At 48.8% G+C, this 27,646-nt stretch overlaps 1 protein-coding gene across 1 annotated transcript in view; it reads right to left on the reverse strand.

Moving 5' to 3' along the window:
• LOC116893254 (insulin-like growth factor 1 receptor) overlaps window positions 1-25,833 on the reverse strand; it is a 55,808-nt gene extending 29,975 nt beyond the window's left edge. The window contains exon 1 of the mRNA XM_032895115.1: window positions 25,708-25,833. Coding sequence (XP_032751006.1) covers window positions 25,708-25,801 — 94 coding nt within the window. The 5' untranslated portion in view covers window positions 25,802-25,833. The remainder of the gene's footprint in view (window positions 1-25,707) is intronic.
• Window positions 25,834-27,646: the final 1,813 nt, after the last annotated feature.

Below are 27,646 nucleotides of genomic sequence, written 5' to 3' on the forward strand. Positions count from 1 at the left end.
AAAACCTCCGTAAACCAAAGGATATCATACAGACGGAGAAATATGACAGGTATTACCATCAATCTAAGGAAGAGGCAGACAATACAGCATGATCAGCATTTAACAACCTTTGGATGGAGAAGACGAGGCAGAAAGACCTTGCAGGGGCCACCCACCCCCATGGCAGCCACACTCACTTGAGGTAGCCAGGTGAGTTAGGACTGGCCAACAGAAGAGAGGACCAGCTAGTGGAACAGATGCTGCCGCCACAATTCACCCTGCCTTTGCGTCCTTCATTTTTAATTCCCCTCTATTCTTCCTGCCTGAAATGATGGTACCTGGAGATACAGGGACCACGAGGGCGAAAGATGAATGTTAATCATAAAGATACAGAAGCCAGGAGTCTGGTCCTTCGTGTCCTCTTAGAAAACCATATAGCCAAGGCCACAGACTGCTTCCCTTCAGACTTCTTTACCTTGGGAAAACTTAGCCCCTGACAAATTAAGCCTTTATCAGGTAAGTTTTTTAGCTAGTCTATCCCTGTGGGGGTCTGACTAAGAATGGCCTCCATAGGCTCTTATATTTGAATGCTTGATCTCAGTTGGTAGAGCTGTTTGGGAAGGATCAGGAGGTGTGGTCTTGTTGATAGAAGTGTGTAACCAGGTGAGTTCTGAGGTTTCAAAAGCCCAACTTCCACAGCTGATGCTTATGCAATTCATTCTCTCTCTCCCCTTCCTCCTCCTCCCCCTCCCTTCTCATCTCCCTCTCTCACTTCCCCTCCCCTCCCCTCCCCCCCCTCTCCTTCCTGTGTGTGGATAAGATTTAAGTTCTCCAGCACCATGCTTGCCTGCCTGCTCCCATGCTCCCTGTCATGGTGGCCATGGACTCACCCTCTGAAACTTTAATCATTTCTTTCGTAAGTTACAGAGAAGGGGGTATCGGGTACTAGGAAAACAAAGACAAGCATTCTTGTTGATCATCAATGATCCTGTGCACAGGAGAAGTCGGGGAACTCAAGTGGAAAACTACTACAACAGGAACGATCAATGAACTAGGGAGTTGCAAAATAAATCAACAAAATACTGTAACCTTCTCAGCTGATACACAGGAGTCATCAGAGAACAAAACAAGGAGGAATCCAGAGTCCTACATTAGCAATAAGGTATTAAAATATCCAAAATAACCAAAAGGAAAATGACAATTCCTCCACTATCATCCGTGACTTGATAAATAAAAGTTGACTGGAGAGAAATAACATACCTTAAATAAATAAATAGCTCAAGTATTTGGAGACGTATTTTCCCAAAGCCTGACTTACTAACCATCAAAATCAAAGTCCAGTGTTTCCTCATTTGGGACTGGGGGTTTTGTTTGGTTGGTTTTACCATTTCTTGAGACCCGGTGAGAAAGACTTGTAAAAACAAAAACAAACACGTGTGCACACTCACGCTCTAAGGTCACGGGAACGATGCTCCGAAAGCTGCAACACGCATGCTGAGACTACAGGGCCGTGCGTCAAACAGCGGCAGGTCAGGGGTAGAAATTTTCAAAGTACCTCTAATGTGCAAGGAGAAAATGAGGAGAAGAAAAGCTTGGCAAATATCTGGAGAGGAAAGTGAACTATCAGGAATCCATGCCCTACACCACTGAAATGCAAAATGAATTTTACAAGGACTAAGCATTAAAAGGAAAAAAGTGACAAATGAGAAGTCCTCCGCTTGATTAAACTTGATTGGCTCTGACATGAATGTCAACTTTTACACAAAAGGACCAAGTATAAAACATGTCCTGAATTAAGAGTTAAGAGTGGAGAGGCTGTGGTTCTAGTTTCAAATGAAGTGCTGTCAGTCAACAAGTGTGAGATGTCTTAGACTAACAGAGAGAGAGAGCGTGCAGCAGGTATGTAGAAGAGATCACGTGACACACTAACTCTTAAAAGTCACACACATCTACGAACTGTTAACTTAAGTAAAACATGGGAACTGACGGATGAAGATTCTACTAGCGATTTTTAAAGACTGAAATAGGGCGACCATAATGTTTTAATGCTGAAACTACGGGGCTCTTTTTAGCATTCAGCACAGAAGACAGGCACTGCCTCTGAAGCTGAAAGCTGGGGCTTCCTGGAAACTGCTTCAATGGTATTTATCAAAGACGGACCACATTCACTCACCCGACTCACTCATGCAAGCAGTCGCTCCCTAAATCTGACCATCCCCTGCTAAGAAAGGTACAAATTTTACCCAAAGAATTAAACAGAGTAGCATGTCAACAGTATATGTTCCATGGCTTCTTTATGACAGCTTGAATGCAAAGAGCATTAAATGCTCGAATCCTGTAGCTATAGAATAATTCTATGTGCCAGACTAATAATTTTAATGATTTCCTTAAACGCCACATACCAGATATAAACAGCATGAATAATGTAACAGACAGAAATATTCAATGTGATAATAGGGAAATGATAATAAATAACCTGGTATATATTTAAGTACAATGCATTTTAAAACATAAATAAATATGCACAAGTTGAAGAAACAGAGCTCTTTAGGAAAATAAAAGGAAAATAACTGGTACACTTACCTCTTGGCTGATTAAGGATAATTTTTATTTCCCCTTTCGTTCCTTGCTATATTTTTCTCATTTTCCCTGAGAAAATTTTCCCTCATTTTCCATTCATTGCTATTATAATTTTGAGGGGGGGAGGATTAAACATAATAAAATAATTGTGGTGGAAGGTGGCAGACAAATTTGCCCCTAATTAAAAGTTCAAAGTTCATCCTATCTGTGCATTATCTTTAAACACATTGCACGCGAAACTCTTGAGGTGCTGTATGCAGGCACAGCTACGGAGAGAAAAGTCAGAGCTCTGAGAAGTGGTCTCTCCTGGGTGCATAGATGCCAGTAAGAACAAGCTCTGATGTGTCTATCTGTGACCTGAGAATACTCAGCATGTCCATGTCTTAGCTTACGTGTAAACATCTACCGTATGTCAGAAACGACTGTCCCACCCTGCCCCCCCACATGCCCATGCATAGTGAACAGCACGTCTTGCTTCTTTTACATATGGTATCACATTCATTTGCGTGCGTGGATGTGTATGGATACATATACCACAGCAGGCACACCTTGCAAAGTTGCTTCTCAGCACACAGCTGGGTCCTGGGGATTGAACTGATTGCCACTGAATCATCTCCACAGTCCTTCGAGTTCAAATGTTTTCAACTCGACCATTACAGTTTTACCCATCTGGCTTTTTGTTTCTCAATATGGTCTGATAATAAAGTCTGCCTCCACATGACAACCACATCCCCTTTACGAAAATCGCTTTTAGTCCACCCTCCCAGGACCTAAGACTTGATCAGCAGCAGCACAGATCTTCTAGCTTCTGAAGACAACGCCAGACACTCTCCAAGGGACCACCAGAGTCCCTCTGCCCATCTAACACCTTGGATAAAAGCCTTTGCTACTTTTCCTGGACGGTTTTTAGAAGAACGGTGAGCACAGTGGGAAACTCAGTGAGTGAGGAGGAAAAGAGCTGAGCAGATTTCCAGATGTTCGCTTCAGACAAGACACAAACAAGAGGTGTTTAGGGAGCGTCTATCTATGAACTTTCCTCCGTGACGGATGCAGCCTTCACAGATTCCTGCCACCTGTAAGTCAGAGCCCTCAGATCCTAAGAGCTCTGTGCCACAGGCTGAAACTGAGAAGATTTTGTTAGCCAAAGTGCAGCTGGAGTGCCTGTATCACAGAATATGGAATCTAACGGCCACACCCCATTCCCCATGCACAAGGTTATTTTCAAAGATGAGGTATAAGGCTGCTAACAGTTAACACAAGTCCTGCTTGGATGGAATTGGTAGAAAGTCACCACCTAGGGGTCTTTTATAATTTTTTTCCTATTTTCCATTGTGGAGGAAATCCCCAGAAGGTAGCAGTCAAGAGACGTGTCATTCTCCTAGAAGGGCCGATGAGGAAAAATGAAACACAGTAAGGACAATGATCTCCCATTTATTTTACTTTACTACAACCTCATTATCTGCCACTGAGAGTGCAGAAACAAGATCCCCCCAGAACATGGCGGTCTGGCCAGTGTATTAATTAATCACATATTATGATGACACCCACAGTATAGTCAATATAGCAGTCCTGCAATTAGCCACAGTACTTAATGACACGGTATCTTGCACATATTTGCAAAAACTGTATGCAAAGCGGTTTATCAATTAATCATATGACACATACAGTACAACTGATACACCATATCAATTAATCACACAGTATAAAAACAGGTGTGCTCTAAAAAGACCCCACGGTAACCTCAGGGAAGGATATCGTAAAGGCTCTTTACAACGCTCCCAGCTAAAAACCAAGTCTCCAAAACCACTTTACGTTACACTAGGAAACCACCCAGAAACACTAGGTCTTGTATCACCACATACAAGGCTTCAGCTGCTTGGGCTCCTGTATGGGGGTAGGGGGTGTCCGCTCACCACAGATGAAATGATTCACAGGCATGTGGAAGGGCAATAATCATCACCCCGTGAACCTCGATGTTTCTCAAAAATGTTTAGCACAAAGGAGCCCAGAATCTTCGAACTATGCAAACAGACTTTACAGCAAGGACACAGCTAAAGCTCAGGTGTTTGCTGATCCACGGTGTGTGTGTGGGGGGGGGGGGATGGGGGGGACGGCGACGACTCGGGACATTTAGTCTGCTATCCAGATCCTGGCTGGATTTCTTTGGAGCTTTCTTCCCTGTTGTGCCATGAATATTCCCAATCCCTCCATGGTGTCACAAAAGGTAATTTGTGTCTAAATATACCTTTTAAAAATTAACACTGAAACATTATGGAGGAAACAATTGGCATTAAACGCCAGTCTGCCCCAACTGCGCAGATGGCTGTTGCTTGTATCACATTCACAAGCTCGCTCGAAAGCCAAAACAGACCCTAAAATGCAGCCTCTGCACTCTGCTGATTAAGCGGGGGTTCTTTTAACTTATCGCGTCCATACAGCTTATCCAAACAGAAAGAGTTCAAGAATCCCTTTGAAAAAACCCAAACAAGAGCCTGAACTGGCCAAGCTATTTGTCAGGGCGGAGTGACAACAACAGGAAGTAGAATTTCTGGAGAGAGATTTTTCTATTTATTTTTCTGTCAATGGCTGCTTTTAAACTGGAAGGGGGAAGCCTGCAGGCATTACAAACCCTGGAAGCTATGAATCAGGAAGTGAGAAACTGCAGAGCCTCAAATGACCAGCCAGAAAACCCTGGTTCTTTTATGTAGTCAGGTCTCCAAAGCCAGGAATTTAAAAAATCTTAGGCATTCTACGTTATTTTTCAAATCTTAAAACGAGTGGAGACTTGAGAGAACGGGCGGGGGGGGGGGAACAAAACCATGAGGTGGCCAGGAAGCCCCAGTCTCTCTCGCCACAAATGTCACCCCCATAATTAAATGCTCAACTGGAATTTGCCCTCGACAAATGGGGTTTTGTTTCCCAATCAGTTAAGAGGGGCTGAGAACCTTCTATACACACAGTCTGCTGCCTCGAACTTCAGCACTGTGGTGCCTCCCCAAAGTTGAACCTGGAATGCAGTGAGAACTCTAGGCACTTCACATCTTCAAATGTCCCCTACTTTGCCAGTAAACAACCTTCATTTGTTCCCAGGGAAACATTACCCCTGGCCAAATACAGCAGAGGGCTTTGCAAAGGCCAGAGAGGCAGCATGCTGGAACGCTCACACCTGGGACAGGGCCCTTAGACCAGCCCGCCTGCCTCCCACCATCAGTACAGGGTCCCACTCACTTTACCAAGACTATACCAGCATGGAGGAGAGACATCCACTAACCCCTCCACCCAGGAGCAGACATTGTGGTTAGGTCTGTTGTGCTGTAAGGGAACAGAGCACCATCTTGTTGTGACAAAAACTCGGGCGGGAACTTCGTCATTCCTGGATAGGATGTGGAGGGGTCCCCCACTATCGGGAAAGTACTGTAATTTATAACACAATCCCAATTGCTTTCTTTAAGGATCTAACACACAACGATGTGAGCAGGTAATGTTAGAGGGCAAGTTTAAAAACAACGAATGCTGACCTGGGAGGGAAGCAGAAAGAGCAAAGTCACTTAGAAGCCCTTTCCCTGGCGTCCTGAGTGAATCTGTCCCAAGCATGGCTCTCAAGCCCCACAGGAATGAACAGCAGCCTTTGCAAGGCCCACTGAAATAAGCCAGAGAGGTCCTCCAGGAGACCTGGACAGCCTTCTCCTATTTTCTCTATACCTAGTCAAACAACAGGAACTGTCAGTTTTAAAAGACACAAAGAATTCCTTTGCTCTAAAGAAACAACGGGCTCTCCATAGCCTGGCCTCATTTCTCAACACACTTCTCCTACCTTGTTCTGAGCCCCATTCCACATCAAGCCCTGGCCCCAAGCCTAGTCAGGCCTGATCCTCCATGGGGTCATCAGGAATTGGGGGAAGGGGGACACAATGATCTCTTCCTTAGCACTGACGGTTCCACGGTTAGCAACACAAGTGTGTCTGTTGAGAAGGTTCCTAACTGGTTTGTGCAGGATACCTCCTCCAGGTAAGCAAGCAGCAAGGCCTGACTGTATCTTACACAGTGTACATTCTTCCACAGGGCCCTGAACGCTCTGATCTGCCCCTCTCTGATCCCTACCAAACAAAATTCAGCTCAGCCCAAGAATCTTGAGGGGCCTATGAGCTGCCCCCTCTACTCTCTGAAAGAGCAACACCAACTGGCCCAATTCTTCTGCTCACTGACACTGAGTCCAGTGATAACTATGTTCTTTCACGAGTACTGCAGACAAATCAGAACATCCATCTGGGTCCTGGGTACCTTTCTCCTCAGGGATCAATGGTGACAAATCTGCCCAGGGGACATCAGTAAGGTGGGTATGAGGTGGTTGCCCTGTATTCCAGGGTATAGAAAGAGGGTCCCAATCAATACTGTCTTTCCTCGCCACACCCAGCCTAGCTCTGATGCTCAACACTTCACCATACACCAGCCCCAGAGAATTCATAGCAACCAGCGCATCTGCCCTCTAGGCAACTCTAATCAACCTTCAACATCCCAGGACTTCAAAGCCTGGGCCAAGGGGGAAAAACAACCGACTCTCCACAAATGTGCATGGCTCCTGAGAACACTAGCAGATACTCCAGACGGAGTCTGAAGAACAGAACTTAAGAGGAATGCTCCCGGGGGCTTGTCTCCCCTTCCTTTAAAGGAGGGAGCATGGCTTCCAAGAAGCTTGGGCCCTCTTGGAGGATTCAGAGCTGCAGGCAGCCCATGTTCACCTGACCTGAGCACAAAGACTCTGGGATTGGGGGTAGGGGGGTCGTCCCAGGTGAAGGAATTCTTCAGACTGTCTCATCCCCCTCTCTGCTCCCAGGATTAGCAGAGTGGCTTGGTCGATACTGGTTTTACCATTGAGGGAGTGACTCACCACAAAAATCTACGCATCTTAAGGCTCAGCTGTGAACAGAAACAAACAACGTAATAGCAGGGTCAGATTCAAAATAGCAAGCATGACTAGTAAACAGTTAATGCTTATAAACAACTAACAGCAACCTCCCCAGCCCTCTGCAGCCGCTGAAGGGAAAGACTAGTCATTTCATGGGCTCTGAAGGAGCAGCCGTGGTGGGCCTGGGCATCGCTGCAACCTGTGAGACCCATGGGTGCTGGCATCAGAGCCACAAAACAGACCCCTGGGGAAGGTTCCAGATGAGCCACTTTTGACCTGGTTCCAGAGGTCAGATAAGAGCACAGTCACCAAGACAGGGAGTTATGTAGAACTGGGTTTTCAAGTTACAATTCCCCTGGAGCATAATGTCCCTCAGGTAGCTCCTGCAGAGTTCAAAAGAAACAGTTTTATCTTTTCTGAAGTAAAGGCACATGTAGTTTCCCAATAAGTGGGCGCCTCTCAGGGAGCATCCAGTTTAAAGGAGCTATGGGGTACTCATTACTATCCTACGTACACATACAGTGGTCCCTTGTGTATAGGGCATCCACCCCTATACAAAAACCACAATGTCGGGAGACTCCTAGACAAAAAGTGTCTGCCTGTCTCACTTCTCCCATCTGCCGATCACCTCCAGAAGACGGGCAGTGCCTGGTACAACACACGCCGTAATGTTTTTCTTAGAGAATGACAAGCAACAAGTTTCCAGGTTCAATACAGCTTGCTTCTTCCCCACCCCCAAATATTTCTGATCCGTGCCTTGTTGAACTCATGAATGCGAGTCCACGGATATAAAGGGCTGAATGTACAATCAGGTGCCCAGTTTCACTGTCTCATAACTAATCTGCAATCAACTCTCAGATTTGGCCATGAACATAAAAAGGGAGATAAAACCACGACCCTGAGGATCCTCAACTACAGCACATCGCTCTGTTGTTACGGACTGGATGACTGAGTGTCCCTAAAATGTCAGATAGAAGTTCCAAGTCCCAGAGGGATGGTATTAGAGAAGGTAGGCCTGAGGAAACTGCCACATGATGGGATCAGCGTCTTGAGTTGAAGAGCGGGAGACCGTTGCTTTCCTTGTCACGCAAAAACACAGCGAAAAAGCATTTGTCATTGGTGAGACAGGAAATCAGTCCTCACCGGAAACTGAAGTTCTGATACCCTGATGCCTGAATGCAGAGCTTACTGAGAGGCATCTGCTCTAGCCACTAGGTCTCTGTAATCTGTGATAGCCAATTAGCTAATCAGGACATCCCCCTGCCCGCCACACCAAGTAAGAGAAGGTCTCACCACCTTGGGCCTGGTAATGCCTCCTGTGGGATGGTCAGGCAAAGCAGACACACAGACAGACAGGGTTAACAGTCTGGAAAACGCTGGGGAAGGCAAGAAAGGTCGCTCAGGTTTGCTTCTGACATACAGGGAAATACTGGTCTGACTCACACACAGAGCAATGGTTCTTCCCATGGGTGACAGACCAAGAGGAGCTGCGGTGGGTCACCGGGGTGGAGGAAGCTCCTTTCGCTGCCAGACAGGCTCGACTACCTCTCGGTCTCGTCTGGAATTCTGCAGGTCCAGGCCTGAGTCCCGTGCCTTGTTAAACTAGATTGAGACAACCACGTCCAAAGGGCTGGCCCCAGAGAGTACAATCTGGGGAAGTGTTGAGGCAACGCTGGCCTAGGCCCCACAGCGCGTGTCCTGTGACCTCAAGCAGCACAGGACTTGAAAAGTGCTTCAAGTTCTTTGCCTATGAAGAAGAGCCTCTGGCCAGCTTCAACTTCCAGACCCTCAAATTCCTGATGACTGCAGCCAATCTCTTCCTTCCATCTCCCTACGTGATGGGGCAGTCCATTTGCAGTAAGAAATTGAGCTGTCAAAGCAAATGGAAAAACCTCCCGTATAATCAGGGAGGGGACCAAACATCTAAACAAGACTCTCTTCCGGAAAGATGAGAAAATAAAAAAGGCAATTACGCGTCACATGGCTGATTAGCCATAGAGCTTCATGTGTGACGACGACGACGACAGCACTAGTGTTTGACTCGCACTTGAAGCAGACTCTGCCCCTGATGCTCAGCTCCCTGGAGCTACTCAGCTCCCAGGAGGTGCCCCTGCACTTCCACTGAGGCCTCCTGGGGCGCTGGTCTGGAATGTCTCACCCACAGCCTACATGGTACCCCACGTTGCCACTATTCAACGTACAGCTGATGGACAGCTTCTTTCCTTAAAAACAGTGAAACGTATACAACTCAAGTTTCACTTCTCATGCCTCGTTCAACACTCATCCTCCCTACAGCTCGTACCAGACCCACCCCCTAGGCCTGAGCAGCATTCCATTGTTCGTATGTCACATTCTGTGTATCCAATCGGCTTCGATGGGTCCTCGGTCTGCTTTCGCCTTGGCTTTCATAACTCATTATCCATTAACATGATTATTCATTCCTACCAGTGTACAAATGGCCATTTAAGGCCCTGTTTTCACTACGGGGCATAGATTCAGAGGTGGAATCGCCGTATCACGGCAGCTCTGCGTTTAACTTTGGGGGAGCCTTCGCCATGCTCCGGTGTCACCATTTACATCGCCCAGGCTCTCAGCTCCAATCTCTCCACGTGCTATGCTTGCTACTGCCTGGTTTTCTGACAACTTCGCCGTAAAGGGTGTGAAGCAGTATTAACCGCGGCTCTGACTTCAGTTCGTCAGCGACGAGCGGTACCTAATGTCTTCCCAGGGGCTTACTGAAATCAAGGAATTAATTTCAAACCAAAGGAATCACTCCGACTCCCAGGATCCCTGTATCTGAAATCTGGTTACAAAGGTGAACGGTGTCCTTACCATGGACTATTATTTGCGAAGGTGGTTGAATGATCCAGGCTCAAAGCAGACTTTTCCTCTGGAAACCTAGCAAGCACACCAAGCAGGGCTAGGCTTAAATGCAGGTCCTGGGGAAAGGCGCCCTGTGGAATCTAGGACCCTAAGAGGCAAGCTCCTGCCCTGAATTCAAAGGCTGACCTAGAAGAACTCATTTACCAGTCCGATGTGTTGGGTCCCACGGAAGCTTTCTTGTTCTCCAGATACTGCTGGGTTCATCTCTGGGAACTCCTCCCATCCCTATGGGAAGCCCTTGATCTACAAGGACCAAAGGATCTCAACTTGTCCCATCCTTAACTTCAGCCAATTTTACCAGTCACCTAGAAACAGATCTTTGCACTTCAAATCCTGTATCCTAAATTTGGCTGGGAATTTAAACCCCACCCTACTCCCATACCCGACTTGGCTTTTTAAACAAACAAACAAAAAGGAAAAAAAACAAATCTCTCACTTCATAGCTCAGGCTGGCCTCAAATTCGCAGAAATACATCTGCCTCTGCTTCCTGAGTGCTGGGGCTCAAGGTGTGTGCAGTCACGCTTGACCCCTTGATCTGGTTCTTACCCAGAAGCTATGTAAACTCCAGTTACTACCCCCTCCTTGAAAAAGAGAAAGAGCAAAGGGACGCAGGGCTCTGTCCACATCATAATGCATCAACCATTCATTTCCGTCCTCTGACCCCTTGAGCATTCATTTCTGTCCTCTGACCCCTTGAGCAGGGCCCATGAGCCTTCTTTAAAGGTTATTAGACCCAAATCTGTCTTCTGGAAGGTGTTTCAACCCTTCCCCAAAGGCAGGAGCAGGATGAGAAGACAGAAGAGGCAGGGAAGGCAGGCAGGAAGGATGGACAGATGGATGGACAAGGAATGTTTCTGTCCCTTGGCATGGATGGATGAGTGGACGGACAGACGAATAGACGAGGAATGTTTCTGTCCACTGTCAGGTGTGAAACCTTCATGGTCAACACCGACAGGTGCAGCTAAGAGGCAAGCATCAGATCAGTGCACACACAGGAAGGTGCCGTTCCCTGCCCCCTCTTTCTCACAAGTACCTTCTACTGTTTATTCCCTCTACTGTTGAAGAAGAGCAGCGACCACCTCCAGGCATCCAGGACGGCAGAGTTCAATGGCTTTGCCCAGCATCACTCGAAAAGTACTTGTGAGAATCCTAGAAGGTGGGTACCACTGCTTCCTTCCATTTTCCAGATGAGGAAAGAAGAGCAGCGGGGTGAGTAGGCCACAGCTTACCCCCAAAGCCTTCTGAGTCAGTACCTCTAGGCTCTCTTTTTGAGCTCAGGATTGAACAGAGTCCACCAAGCAAGTCGGGGAGGAAGCAAGCAAGCCGAAGCAGTCTGAAACCTACTTTGCTGAATTTGCAGTGGAGGAACTGAGTCACTTAATGACTTAAATTTTAGCAGGCGCTCAAACTCCTCCTCCATGCAAAGGCCCACAGACCAAATGATGCCACCTTCCTAAGGCACCTTGTGTGTCGCCCTGTTTCTAGACTTGTTGTGTTCGGAAGTGAAAAGAATAACCCCAGCTGCAGAGTAGGCAGCTAGTAGCTCTGTTCCTGGGCTAAAGGCCTGCAAGTGCTCTCATCAAGAATCACAGTGTACCCAGCCCATTTAAAGTCACAAGGGCGTGACTATTAAAAAGCAGTGGTAGTGGCCCAGGCTGGGACGCCATATTGGCAAGGGCTGGAAATCATCCTACCCTGTTGGCGGGCGCCACGTGGGTACCAGGGGCGGCCTGCTTGTCTTAGTCACTGGGAGCCACGGTTACTGCAGTGGCAGAGAGCAGGGTCAGCCTCAGGTCCCCCATCACACAGTCTACTAGTAAGCAAAAATCTCCCATGACCTGGGTTGCCCTGAAACTCAGAAAGAGGAACCCAGCAACCAATTGTGGGAGTGCCTGCCTGGAAAACTAGAACGTTTATTTTTGGAGAAAAGAAGCATTTTGACCACAGCCCCCCACCCTCCTCCTCCCGAAACCAGTTTTAATCCAAAGGTAAATTCTGCAGTCTTCGGAAGCCCCACTAACTCAAAGCCCCACTAGAAGCAGGTTCCTCATCCTGTGCTTCCTTAAGGGCCTGCTTTGTGTGCTCATCTCAGACTTGCAGCCAACCCAGAGCCACTCTAGGGCCACGTCCTACACAGTGCCTTACTCTGGGTCCAGCGTCGCATCTCACTAACTCCTCCAGCAATACAACCCTTCCTCCCAACACAGGGAAGAACTCACCACTCACCCCCTCCGCCACAGAGCCACATCACTATGCAGATGCTCCTGCCTCAGATCTAGAGATGGCACGGCCCTCCCTGGCTCTACGCTCAGTGCCTCCCTGTCGAAGCCATCACCAGTCTCCAGTACTGGAGTTCCACAGCAGCCTCCTGAAATCTCTTCTTCCTCTGATCACATGCTCCAAAAGCTTTAAGGTTTCCCATTATCCACCCATCAGTCAACTCCCTCCAGTGTCCTTGGCTCTCACGCCCACCTTCCACTCCACCAGAGCAGGCTGCCTGCCGCCTGCCCCCACCTCCTAGGATGCCGTCTTCACCACTCTGAATTAAACACTGGTGGCAACTAAAGCTCCCTCAGCTCTTCAGCAGCTCAAAGACTGGACTCCTCCAAAGTCACGCACGTGCACACGAGTGTGTAGCATGTATTTGTGTAGTGTGCATTTGGGGTTTTTTTGTTTTTCTGATCTCAGATCCCATAATTTGGTGCTGAACATAAACTTCCCAGTACTGTTTGACAGTATGTAAAATGATGGGACCAGAAGTGCTTCAGAGATGGGGATGTTCCGGTCTGGGGATATTTGCATAGACGCTGCTGAATAGCCCCAGTCTGAAAACCCAAAATGCTCTAAGATAGGGGAAACTTTCTCAGCACTGAGACAATGGATACAGGCTCTGGATTCTGTAACACTTCAAATTTCAAGCTAAAGCTGCCCCACTGTACTTGATTTTTCCCAATAGGACAACAAACTTTTGGGGCAGAGGCAGGGCAGGGAAAAGGCCTCTAAGTAAACAGGGCTTTTGTATACCCTAACTTCTAAACTCTTACTTCCATGTCTCAGGTGAGCATATGGCCTTGAGCCATGCTTCCAAAAACCTGAGACTCAGACTTCCTCAAGTTTTTAATTATTATTTTACTTGTAAGGGTGCTTGTCTGCACAGACACTGTATGCCTTGTGGATGCAGTGCTCACAGAAGCCAGAAGGCAGCGGGATCTCCGTAGCTAGTTGCAAACAGTGCTGAGAATTGAACCTGGGTTCTCATTCTAGTGCTCTTAACTGCTAAGCCATCTCCCCAACCTTCTCAGGTTTAAGCCAAAACAACCGACATAACAATGCTTCCCTCCCCCACCACTTTCCCTGAGGCTGCTGGGAGAACCAAAAGACAGGAATTACCCCAGGGCCCCACAGCAACGTGGGAGGAGAAAAATCCACGCACTCATTTGCTAGATGCCTTCTACTGTCTGTTTCTGCTGGGCATCTTAAAAACATTATTGCTAATTCTCTTTGGCATGCCTGCCTGCTAGAGTGGCGCTACTCCAATTTACAGATGGACAAGGTCCACACTTCCCTCACTAACATGCCTCCCTCCGTACCTAAGGAGAGCTGGCTTCCCTAAAGGCAGGGAAGGCAGGTGAGCTTATGACCATTCGGCTCAGTGGTGAAGCAGTGACTTTTCAAAAATGCTCATTCTATAGGCCACACTTGAAATAAACATACAAGGTTCAAGGATTCTGTTTACATTTTTCTACAAGAAATAGAACACCTCGAATGTCTCCTTAGGAGCACCAAGCTTTTAGCAATGATCTCTTGGGTATGATGTTTAGGAGTTCCCCTCACAGCAACCTAGATTGAGGAAACCTAATTCTGTTGGAGGCTGAAAAGGCGCAGACCTCACCTCCCCAATACTCTTATCATAAACTCTGACAGGCCACGCCAGGGACTTAAAGGACAAGAGTCTAAGACCTGGCCACTGTGCCTGCTAGAGGCAAGGCAACTTTTTGCCTGGCTCATCAAGAAAACAAGGCAAGCAAATGTCCATCCCCATTGAGTCTGCAAGGGACCAAACAAAGGTCCCTAGGAATCCATCTCTCTCTGCCTGGTTTTGGGACTGAAGGCTGAAAAAGAGCGACAACGCTTCCAGGTCCCCAGGTCACTGCAGAAGGAGAACAACGAGCGTAATCAGCAGCAGCACAGGGAGTCCCAGAAGCTCTCAGGCTTCACCAGAGGTGGACACACAGCCATGGGCAACCAGAAGACAGCAGCCTAGCATCAGGCAGCATTGGATCCCCAATGGTTCAATGGACACTACAAACAAAGGGACTGTTAATGTTGAAGTATTCATTTCTTCTCATCCCTAAGAAGCTTAAGGAGCATGGTCACCCACCTCAGGCATACAAGACTAGATTTGCAGATGGGACTTTCTAAGGGCTTTTTGCCCAATTCTTGGAACAAAAGACCTGACTGATGGTTTTAAAAAAAAAATCATCCTAGGGTTTCGAAGTGCTACGTAGTAACTGGTGTGATAAAATGTCTCCAAGGGCAAAGCTACTACAGCAAGGAGGAGATGGGAAGACCTTCACTGTAAATGAACATGCATCCAAGTGAATGGGTGGTCCCTTTAAGAAGTGCACTATTTCCTGAATTCCTCTTACTCACCAAACATTGGGCTGCTTCTTGGTATTGAAAGGAAACTATCTTGGTTATGGTGGGGAAGAACAGGTTCAGTGCACCACGAGTAAGAAGTCAGAGAGTCCTACAGGAACACTCAACTGCTGGCTGACTCTTAAAGGAAGATCATAATATGGCCACGCCAGGCACGGGGACGAACTCGTGAATTATTTAATTTTTCTGGTACATCTCAGCAAAGCGAACTTTTTATTACAGAATGCACATTTATTGAATACTTACTATATGCTGTGCTCTGAACCAATTTAGGGCAATCAAAAGTCTGGCTACAGTCGGGACCTGCCTGAGACAGCAGGTGGAGGTGCCTCAAATGTCTGGGCAGAAAACATATTGAAGTCCTCTCAACCCAGCAAATGATCTCCAAGTTAAAATTAAATAACAAAAAGTCACCATGGAGAGACACGCCCACCAGATACAGTGTCACTGAGGAAATGGGAGAGTAGATTCGGAAATTACCAATAAGCTCTGAGGACAAAGAAACAGAAAATCTGACCAAGTACAACCAGGGCAGGGCAGAACAGTATCGGGAACGGAGCTGCCTGCGATTGCCGTTATCAGGACTTCTGTGGGGTAGACATCTTAACTACATGAAGCAGCCAGAGGGGACACACCTAAGAGTGAAATTTGAAGAGTTACTACATATTTAAGCAGAGCAATCAAAGACAGACCTTGCTATATGGTTATGCCATTCAAAATGAATTGGCAACCTTTTCAAAATATTTTAATGACATTTATCTGGGAGGGGGCATGCATGTGTCACGACACATATGGAGGTCACCCAACAACTTGCAGGAATCAGTGCTATCCTCCTCCTGTGCTGGGTGCCAGGGCCTGAACTCAGACGCACCGACTTAGCAGCAAATCCCTTTACTGGCCAAACCACCTTGCTGGTCCCAGCAGTATGATCTTTTTAATCCCTCATAAGACATATTTTAAAGGTTCACACTCATAAAGATTTCGTGGCATGGGGGTAGCGTACCTTTAGGACTGTAAGACACTCTGGGCTTTACAGGAAGGGATTTGAGTCCATCACTTCAGAATACGTTTACGTCTCTGAGTTGCCCACTGAACAACAGTAAAACAAGCTGTATCCTAAGCCACAGCCCGGTGATCTCTAAAGAACCTGAGGTGTCCACATTTTCTTGCAACCATTTCCCAGTCACCACACCAGCGGGGGAAAAGTTGAGGAATTTTTGAGGGGATTGGTTCTCTCCCTCCTCTGGACAACACCTACTTCAGCCAGGGAGGCGGCTGAATTTCCAATGTGGCCGCTAGATGGCAACATCGCATTGGTGAGGCGGACAAGGTGCAGACTGGACGTGTTCTAAGACCCTGGCAGAAACTAACAAGAGAAAGGACTGAGGAAGAAACTGCGACAGACAACTGCAAGAAGGAAGGTGAACTGTCTTCACTTATGGGACAAAATATAAAATGACAGGACTTAGAAGGGTTTAAGGTTTTTGTTTCTGTTGAGACGAGGTCTCACTATGTAGCCACTGGCTGGTACGTATGTGGACTGCTCCCTGCCCCCAACCCTGCCCCCGCCCCTGCCCCCCACAGGCTGGGATTAAAGGCCTGTGCCTTTTATTTCTTGTATTTATTTGTTGTTGGGGGTCAGGGCATGCCACAGAATACCTGTGGAAGTGAGAAGGCTATGCTTAAAGGTTGGTTCTCCTGGGGACTAAACTCTGGTCTCTTGGGCTCAATGGCAAACGCCCCTCCCCGGAGCTATCTCATCAATGACTTAACTCTTCTATAAGCAGAACTCAACCTTATGAAGCACCTTAGCAAAGGAAGAAAGTTCTATTACAGAAGAGGAAGGCACTGCATGTGCCAGGCTCCACACAATCAAGGGTGCCCTGCACTGCCAGTGCTATCGAAGAAAATCTCTGCTGGAGGACGGCACGGCTACAGGGTAGAAACCCGAGGGTTTAGTGGGTGCCAGGTTCACCTAAAAGCACTTGACGAAAGAATTAGTCCATTGAGCTTAATAAAAACACAGGATGAGTTCTCGTAGAATCCCCATTTCACGGAGGAAGAAACAAAGCCACAAGATTAATCTGACTGTGCTGCTGAAGAACTGACGCTCAAGCCAGCCTCTCTCGACTCCTCTGTCACAGTAAGTAATGACAGGCAAAGGACAAAGCTCTAGGGAGACAAGGCTATCAATGTGCCCGGTGGGGTCTGAACTCAAAGGGAGGAAGGGAAAAGTCAGAGCTATGCAGCTAGACAGTCTCCTATGAAGGAGAAGGAAGAAGTTAGAACATCAAGGGTGGCATCTCTCACATATTAAAATTATAGAAAGTCCTGGGGGCTGGGGGCAGGAGGGACCGACTGACTGACATCCTATGCTATTGGCCCCATTTTACAGTACTGACATCCACAACTGGATGCTCCCCTCCACACACACTCAAAAAAGTGATGAAAATTAAAAACCACATTTCCTCCCCCAAATTTTCCTGAATTTAATTTTCTAAATATAGTAGGAGATAATTTTATTTTGCTGTTTAGTGAGACAAGGAGAAACGTCTTTCACAATCACCGAGTCTCCACCTCTTTGCCCAGACTCAGAAAAGTTAAATGGCGTGTTTTATATCAAAGAACTGACGGACAGCTAAAAGGAATCTAGGCCCACCCGGCCTTCCAGGGCTCCAGAGTAGCATTTTCCAATGTCTATGGTGGGGAGGGGGCAGAAGACTGAGGTGGAAATCACACCAGGCTACAGATAGAGAACAAAAGCCTCAGTAGGGGATCACCAGAGCCTACTCATGCATAACTCAGGGGCTCACTCTGGAACCTGACAGCAAGGCCTTTATAAGGATCTATTAGAGCCCAATATGAGTGGCCTCGGACTTCATATTAAGACTGGGGACTCTACTGTTATGCACAGGGAGAACGCAGGGTGGGCAAGCAAAGCAAGCCCAGGAGTCTTCCTGGCACTCAGAACTAACTCCAAGGCCAGCTTACGTGTGTCCTATCTTCTCCACGAGTTGGGATGCAGGTCTGGACTGGATGGGGGTGGAGCCAGACACGGGCAGAATCTGCATGATTTCGAGTGACTCAGTGAAGCTGAGAGGAAACATTCAATTAACCGCTCTCTTCAGAAAAGGGCAGGCTGCAGAGCTGAGGTTAACTAGACTTTCCATCCAAGCCAATCTCGGTGTTTGAAAAGCTCACTGATGAGCGTGTCAGAAGAAATGGTGAGGAGACAGCATCCAACTGAGAAAGGCCACTCTTGGCAAAGTAAGTTCCTAGGGCTCGGCTCTCCTACACTGTGGCTCAACAGACATCATGAAGCCATTGACGCCCGAAAGTGGACAACAGAACCATCAGCGGGGCTTCCCTTCAAGCCCCAGAGTCTGGGAGCCTGTTTATTACCTCAGTACAATGATGCCCAGGGAAAACTGGCAGAGAGGATAGGCACCATGAGACACAGACAGACATGGGTACCACTGATGAAGACTTCACTCACTGTCTAAACACAGGGGACAGCTAGTGACTCAGGATGGTCCCCTCAAACCTACAGTCCACCGGGTGGACGTTTGTCACCTGAAATCTATACAGATGCTTCCTATTTTTTTCACCTAGTTATCAAAGGTTACTAAAATAATTGAAATTAGGAGAAATATTCCTCTATAGTAACTCACTGCTATCTAATTATCAGGCTTCTGTGCCTTACAGTGAGTATCTCACTGACTCAATCAGTCACACTTCCAGCAATCGATTTATAGATAAGCAAACATGCAAAACCACCTCAGGAACTTTCAAGTTCTGGTCTATAAAATATTTAGGTTTCAATACCGTAAGACATGCGTTACCCACATAAAGATTAACTTTAAAAAACGACAACTCCAAAGCCAGCTTAAAGGAAGTGCCATGTTTTAAAGGAAACTGGCAAGTTTAAGTATACAGAAGCCCAAGAGCTATGCACCTCAATCGGTCAATGCAGATGGACAAGTGCACACATGCACATCTGGATACACATGCACGCACAACTGTGAATAGCTGTTAATGTGTAACTAGTGCAGTGAGGTGTGAAATTTAAAAAAAAAGTAAAAATTTGAAGTTTCCAGCTCCTACCACCACCAAGAATTTTCTGTAATATTGATAAACTACTTTCTAAAGTACTTCGAAAAGTGTCTAAGTTTGGTGGTAGAGGCCTATGAATGGTCCCTGTACTCAAAACACTGAGGCAAGAGTAAATCAAGTTCAAGTGTGGGCTACACAACAAGACCATCTCTAGAAGAGAAAACAAACCAGGAGAGCAAACTCGGGTTCTCTCAAAGGTCGTTTCTGTCATTCCATAGCAAAGTAAACTGTTGGAGAAGGGCATCCTTCTCTCTGCTGTTCCCACTTCCAACACAGTGGCATTCTTCTTCTCTAGCAGGCCACCAGATACTCCGTGAGAAATTGTGTCAAGCCTACCAGGAAATATAGGAAGGATCCTCCCTAAGCCTCAGGAACACATCCCATCCCAGGCGTAACCGAGCTGAGGATAAATATAAAACCAAACAGCAGCATCGTTATCTGTGGAAGTCACCACAACCCCAGCTGTTCGTCACTCCTCATAAAAGACGCCATTTTTTCGGCCTTTTTTTTTTTTCTTCTCTTTCTTTTTTTTTTTTTTTTTTTTTTTTTTTTTTTTGGTTCTGTTCGAGTATTAATCCTCACAGTCTGGGGCCCAGAAGAAAGAAAAGTTAAAGTTAAAGCCTTGTTCACTGGCTTCTTGGTTCTTCATACAAACACAGCAGTAACCTCTATGGTTCGGAAAGACTAATGGTAGGACTCATTATGGCATCAGTATTTCTAACCTAGAGAATGGAGCCTTGTGAGTACTTAAGGAAGAAAGTGGATGAATTCCCACTCAAATCAAGACACACCAACCTTAGGATTCTAAAACCCACAAGGTAAAGTGTTAAATAAGACCGGCATACGCGAAAAGGCACCTGCAGAGCCGTGAGCACGGATGACTGATGCCACACGGCTCTCATCCATCTCCAGAAAATCCCAAGTCAAGTCACCGAACCGAAGATATTAATATCTTCAGGTAAAGAATTCCAAACCATTAAAAGGAACAGACTTCACAGGGGACTGATTTGATTTTTAAAAAACCTTGTTTACTAACCATTTTTAGACAAGCCCATGTCCTCTTCTCTGAACCAATCAGACCCAGGGGGTGAGGGACTGAGACATGGAACAGGTACACATTCTAATCTTCAATCTTTACAGATACTGGACATCAGCCATGTTCTCCTCAATGTCCACAGTGTCACGGGACATTAGGACCGCGTCCATCCCAGATCACACATCTTTATAAGGAACTGGGAAACTTCCTCCTGGGGACCTGTTGCCAAAGGCTATTTACAGGGGCCTCCAAGTGCATCACCCACCATACAGCCTGCGTCTTTCGAGTGCATTTTCTTCAGGCATCTCAGACAGAGAAGTCCAGAGCCTCGGCCACAGCACGTGTGGAAGTATCTCATACTTAGCACCATGGAAAAGGAACTCTTTTTCTGGGGCTCAGATAGCACCTGCCATACACGGGCTATGACAAGCAGTTCAAAGCAAGCTGGCCTCCGGGCACAAACACCTCTTCCATGAACTAGAGTTTGAGTTTTAAATGAGTCTTGGAAAACAAATGGGAGAAAATCACAACCCAGAGAAAAACCGGTCTCGTGTGCTTTATGATTAAAAGAAAACAAAAATCTTTTAACGGTATAATTGCCTTCTCCATCTCATTCTTACCCCAACCCCCCCCCAACTTTAATTTTTAAAAAAGTCCATTCATTTTTAAATTACAAAAGGTCTGGAATTCTGAACACTTCCTAATGACTACCTCAGAACTGTGTCAGCAACGTAAACATGGAGAACACCTCTGAAACTGGTTCCGCGTTCATGCCGGGCTACACTTAGGAACACACCTGTGGGTTGTTTTGGTTTTTGAGACAGGGTTTCACTATCTAGCAAAGGCTGCCCTCAAACTGGTGATCCTCCTGCCTAGGGCTACAGGTCTGTGAGTACACCCGGCATGACCTTACATACACAGTGTCAACCATGACTATCACACAGGACAAAGATGCCTGACTCTCGATGAACAAATAACCACAGGCCGAGGTCTGTGCTGAAATTCCAACATGAGGGAGCCTGAAAGAGGGTGAGAATTGTGTAGCACTGGCCGCACACCAGACCAGCCAAGCCTACAGGAGATTACGAAGTTCTTAAAGGGACTTTCATGCAAACACATGGACAGTGCCCCAAAGGCACAGCAAGGAGAGCCCTTTCTCTGTCTCTGTCTCTCTCTGTCTCTGTCTCTCTCTGTCTCTCTGTCTCTGTCACTGTCTCTCTCTCTGTCTCTCTCTGTCTCTGTCTCTGTCTCTCTCTGTGTGTGTGTGTGTGTGTGTGTGTGTGTGTGTGTGTGTGTGTGTACGCGCGCGCGTGCACTCCGCCTAGCATTTACTTCAACTTCCACACAGTATGTGCCCACTAACGGCTGGCTAGATTCAGTTGCTGGAAGTGCATTCTTACAAACCAAATGAAACCAGATTAAAAGGAAAAAAATAAAACCTAAAGGACCTTGAGGGCTCCCTGAGGAGAAAGGAAGGACGGACAGATGGACGGGCAGGTAGACAGGTGGACGGACGGACAAGGAGTAAAGACGAAGCCAGTGACGCTCATTCCTGACCTACCTCGCAACCGTAACAAGAGCAGGGAATATTTTCACCAATAAATAACCTTGAGAGGAAGACCAAAAGCCCAACGTAGACACGACTTTCTAGGTCTGTTCCTACGGAAAAGGCGAAGTACCTTCAGATAAAGGCAGGCCAGTTAGAAAACGAATCCACTTGACTGTATTCTCAAAATCCCCAAGAAATTCAAATTTTTTCATTTAAGAAAAAGTTTAAGGCTATAAGCTCCCAAACAACAACTGTAACCAACCAAGAGCTGCCCACACAGATTCTGGAGTCTCTAAGAAATAAAACTTATTAAAAAAAAAAAAGAAAGAAAGAAAAAAGGAAAATCGCACCACTGCCCTAAAGTGAGCAGTTCTTCTGCATCAGTACCACTTGGAGTCAATACAGGAGGGAAGAATTTCCCTCCCTGCTGCAAACAACCCATTCCTCTACTGGAAAACTGTAGATAAACAGGCCCCTTGCCTAGGCTCCTAAACTCCACAGACTTCATCTCAGGTTCTGGGAGAGGATTTTTACTGTCAAAAGTCACACCTCCATTAGCATCTGTGTGTTGTCCCTTTGGACTCAATCCCTCAATTACCGAGCTAAGTAAGAGCAGGATCCCTTTTTCTCTGCTTGTCTGTTTCTTGCCTGGCATCCAATCCCCGCTGCTACAGCTTCAATTACCAATCTGTTGTATTGCAGTAATTCATGGATCTTAAAAGCTCACGAATTTAGAGAAAGAAAAAAGAGAGAGAGAGAGAGAGAGCAACTCCAACCTGCACTTGTGTTTACTGAATAATCTTAGTCAGATCTTATGGCTTGGTGGCATAATGTACTCTCCTCAATCTTTTAAGTTTTTTTTTTTTTTTATAAGAAAACAAAACAGGTTCAGATGTTACTCACATACCCCGAGAGTCACTGTTTTCAAGCACACAATACAACGTTTTTGAGTATATTCAGAGTTTGTACAACCACCACCACAAACTGAGGCTAAAACATCTCATCACCCCCCCTCCAAAATAAAAAATCCCGACCCCTTAACTTGCCCTCCCCCAGCATCTGGTGCCATACAAGACTCGGCAGTTCATAACTTATTTTCTCCATTTGTAATATTTTAAACGCCCCCATGTTCGACCCTTGGATCTTTCATAGAGATGTCCTCTTCTAATCCTTTCGGCAATTCCAACATATGACCTTTTAAAACTTCAAGCCCTGAACCCCCACCGGTCTGCCCCTCCACAAAGTGGAGTTGACTTGCTATTTTCCCTGCAGAAAGACCTAAACTATAATTTGCCAGTTAGGTTCTTCCAAAAGTTCTTATTCTGGGTTCTCCTTCTGGTAGGTAATAAAACACCAACTTCTTTAAACACCAACATTGCACATACCTCCGGTTCCTCTGACAACAGGATTTTACCGTGCCCTCGGCAGAAAGATGACTAAATCCTTTTTAGGAGACAACCACAATAACTCTCAAGTGTGTGTTGATTTTCAAAACAGAAAGCCGCCCTACATTATCTGGCTGCCGCTCATGACTAAAGTCCCTTGTGTAGGTCTGCTCATTCTCCTGCTACGAAGCAAACATGTCTGCAGGGTGGCCTTTCTTCCAGAAACTTCCACAGCCCCAAGTCAAAAGAGGAAAACACATCCACTCAGGTCACACTCTAAAGAATCGCCATTCCTCAAACCGTATACCTGTATGGCTCAAAGACTGTCTCTGCTGGCGCCCAGAGACTTTCTCCTCAGTTATGTGGTCTAGCACCTTTCAGGCTAAAACTCGACCCTCAGCTGTTAGGAGGAAGGAAGGGCAGATACCTAGACAGAGCTTCAGCAGGCCCTAACCAGGATGCCGAGTGTTTTCAGGCTCTCCATCACACTTCGAGGAACTGGCCATCATAAGAAGCCTCTCAGGAAGAGCTTGGTCCTCACAGGACTGAAAACAACACATACTAAAATACCTTTCTCAAGCTGCCCCAGTTCTGGACAAAGAATACCCTTCAAAAAGCCCCAGCCCCATCCAGTTTCAGATGCCTGCGTCCTGCTCCAAGAAGCAAGGCCATCACGGCTACTTTGCATTTCAGAACTTCTACTATTAAATAACAAAAGTAGAGAAGTACACGGTACAATCAGATGCCACAGCGAAAAGGACTCGTTCCTACTGTCTTCTAAACCATATTTAGTCCTTAAAGGCTAGAAATCTTCCCTGCCCCCAAACACCGCCCAATCCAGTGTGCTCAAAGTTTGGAAAACAAAGAACAGGAGAGCCCGATTTGTGGGGTCGGCCTTAGTCTGCGCCTTACACTAGGCTTACTACAGCTACAGTTCTTTAAAGACCTGCTCGGACTCCATCGTAGATGTTTCTTAAAAGAGGCTCAGGGTTTGTTTATAGAAACAGCCTTTGTGAACTACGGCAGTAGTGGGGCCGCACGGCCCGCGCAGCCTCCATCGTTTCCCCCTCGCTAACTCCTCAAGGCTAGGTCGTGATTTTTTCGAAGTTAATAGGCACCACCTGCATACATTCTGCAAACATTACTCATCCGCACGCCCTCACTTCCCCAGCCCCAACTCAAGAGACTGCATTTAAACTTTTAATCGCGTTCAAATTACTCTACCATCTCTGAAGTACCAGTATGCCACTGTTTTTCTCGAGAACAAAACCCCCTCCTCCTCCTGCTGCCCCCATACACTGTGGAGAGTTCTCATTCCCAGAGACACCCCCCACCACCACCTACTCCTACCCGACACCACCAAAACAAAAGCTATCAGATTGCAAGCGATAGCGAGCATGGAGCGATACTGCTTATTAAGTATGTACAAAGGAAGTGCGGGGCGGGGGGGGGGGGCGGGGGTTGGCAATGCAACACAACTTTGGGCACAACAAAACCAAGGCCAGGGCTCCGCGTTCCCTACCGGTCCACTACCATACTACAGATCCTGTCGCAGCTCAAGCCACCGCACACGACATCTCTCGCCAGTCCAGTTGTCCCCTCGTGGTCGTATGGCTGTGGATGCACCTAAATCCGCGCGGAGAGCACGTGTGTGTGGAAATGCACGTCGACTCTGCACATGGGTGGATGTCTCTAACTCCTCTTACTAAGACACTTCTGGGGAAAAGTGTCCAGAGCGAGGTAGAAACTGAGAGCCCAAGGAACCTCTAAGCTGGGTATCATCCAAGCCCCCCCACACACACACACACACGGAGTCTGATGAAAGTTTTAAGCTCACACTTCCTTAGGGGAAGCTGGGGAGCACACCCCGCACCCCAAGGCCACACCGGGAAGCCCAAGTTACCAAGCCTTGGGAGAGGTGGGGACTAGACACCTACAGGTTCCAGAGATGCGAAAGGCCAAGAACCAGAGGGGCCTGATGGGCCCAACAAGTTGGGTGATATAAGGCCGCGCGGTGATGTTTGGAAACGTGTCCTGGGGCCGCGAGGCTTCCCCATCCCGTACCTCCCCCTCAAGGACAACTTGCACCCCGAGGGGCAGAAGGCTCTGGCTCGCCAACACGAAGTACTAGGTCAGTCTACCCTAGCACACACCCGTGGAGCCTCCAAGGGTGCTGTCATGGTGCGCAGCGCTGGATGGGCGCTGGGGTGCCAAGTGGCGCGCCCCGGAGGGGGGAGACGAGGGCAGCGGGGCTCCCGGAGCCACCCAGATGCCAACTTCCCCACCAAGTACCCAGGAGTAGGCTGCCCCTGACCCGCTAGGGAGGAGGCACTGCCCACCCACCAGGCCGCGTGCGGGACAGCGCTCCTGGGACAGCGAAAGAGAAAGCCCCGAGGCCCTTCCCGCGCGCAGATGCGCTGAACTCAGGCTCTTGGAGCTCCTGAACCGTGAACTCGGGCCCCGATCCGCTCCGGCCTTCCGGGAGAGCCCCACCCTCCGCTCCCGAGCCCCGGAGTCCGACAGCTGCGCCCGTGGCAACTGGGTTTTCCCAAACAGGGCGCAGCCCCTCGGAGGAAAAGTTCCCGCAGTGGCCGCGGGCGGCGGGCAAATACTCACTTTCTCCACTCGTCGGCCAGAGCGAGAGCGCGGCGGAGAGAAACACGAGCCCCCACAGCGAGGTCGGGGACCCTCCTCCGGAGCCAGACTTCATTCCTTTTATTTGGGACGAAATTCCCTTTTCTCAAAAAAAAGAAAAAAAAAGAAGAAAAGAAAAAAAAAAAAAGAAAAAAGTCTTCAACTCAGTCCTCACTCTCGTCCAAAAACAAGAGCGCAAGCGACGATCCTCGGAAAGCGGCGTGGACGGGGAGGGTGGCGCGGGGCGGCCCCTCAGCGCCGGCAGCAGCGGCCCACGGGGCGGCGGAGTAGGGAAGCCGGGGCGCGCCGGGGCGGGCTGTCGGTGTCGTCGGCCTCCATTTGCAAACCCAGAGATGCAGAAGAGGGAGGAAAACTGTACAGAAAGAGGAGCAAAGCCCAAATCGCCGCAGGCGGGGACAAACGCCCCCGATCCCCGAAGGCAACGACCACCCGAGCCTACGCGGCGGGAGAGCCCGACGCAGTTGGCGAGACTGGTCCGAAGTCCCGGGCGCGGGCGAGGCCGGCGAGGGGCAGAAATGCTGAGTGGAAATGAATGAGCGGTTCCCCCTCCTCCGGCTCCTCCTCCTCCTCTGGGCTCCGCTCGCCGCCGCCTCCTCCCTCAGCGCCGCCGCCGCGAGCTCCTTCCCAAATCCAAATCCAGGACACACACAAAGCGGCGGCCGCGCAGCGCTCAGCGCTCCCGCCACCCCGCGTCGGCCCCCGCCCGCCGCCGACTCCGTGCGCGGGGGCTCCGGCTAGCTGAAGGTCAAAGCCGAGCACGCCGCGTGCCGTGGAGCTCTTGCAGGCACGGGAGAGGCGTGGAGGGTCCAAGGAGCGGGGCCGAGGGTCTGCGAGCGCCGGGCGCGCCGGGATAGGCTCGCTGGCGGCTTCCCTGTCGCTCGCCTCTCTCGAGTTCGCCCGGTGCGCTCGCTCCTCCTCGGTTCCCCCCTCCTCCTTTTTTTTCCGCTCAGCGGAGTTAATGCTGGTAAACAAGAACCTCAGCCTCACCGCGCCGCCGCCGCCACACACTGGGGGCTCTACGCGCGCGCTCTCGGGGCCGCGCACACGTGCCCGCGCGCACACTCCAAGCGGCTACAGCCGCAGTCCCGGCGCGCCGAGGGCCGGGCCCCGACTCGGCAGTCGCCAAGAGCCGGAGTTCGGGATCGCAGGGACGTGCGGAGCGGAGCGCGGGCGTGGGGAGCCGGGCCCAGGAGGCACCGCCCCCCGCGCCTCCACCCGCGCCGGCCCCCGCGCGCACACTGAGCCACGCGCGCGCCCACGCTTCCGCCCCCACCCGCACTGCGCCGGCCGGCCCTGTCCGCACCCTCCCCACCCGCAGGACTCCAAAAAACAATGCCCCGGGCGCCGGCGGGACTCGGTGGCCAAGGGGGCGGCGGCAGGGCGGGCGGGCTGCGGGCGCGGTGGGCGGGGAGTGCGGCCCCGGAGCTTCATTGAAAACAACAACAGCGCGGCTGGTGAGCGCGCTGGCCCGCTCCGTGAAAAAGCTTCATTGTTTCTTGCAGCTGTTGCAAAATAAATAAATAAGTGCATGCATGCCGCATTTTTTCGCAGCGTGGTGGAAAGCCCGGACGCGGCGGGAGGGGCACACCTGGGGGAAAGGGGACCCCTGAAGACTGCTGCTACGCAAGGCACTTTCCACGCCAAGCTTGGGCGCCCGTGGCGGTGCTCCTTGGGTATTCCGGTGCTTACGCGCTGACAGAGAGCGGACAGGGTGCGGTCCGCATGCCTCTGTTCTCGAAGCACCGCGATTCCACCGCGGGTCCCGAGCCCTGGAAAGTGGACCCAGACAGGCGGCCCCTCGTGCCCAAGACGCGTCTCCGCGGCGGCCGCCAGAGGGCGCGGCGGCAGCCCGGGAGGGCTGGCCCGGGGAATGTCGCCTCCCTCCCTCCGGGGGAGGAAA

The sequence above is a fragment of the Rattus rattus genome, chromosome 2 (assembly GCF_011064425.1).
Source record: "Rattus rattus isolate New Zealand chromosome 2, Rrattus_CSIRO_v1, whole genome shotgun sequence".
Lineage (NCBI taxonomy): Eukaryota > Metazoa > Chordata > Mammalia > Rodentia > Muridae > Rattus > Rattus rattus.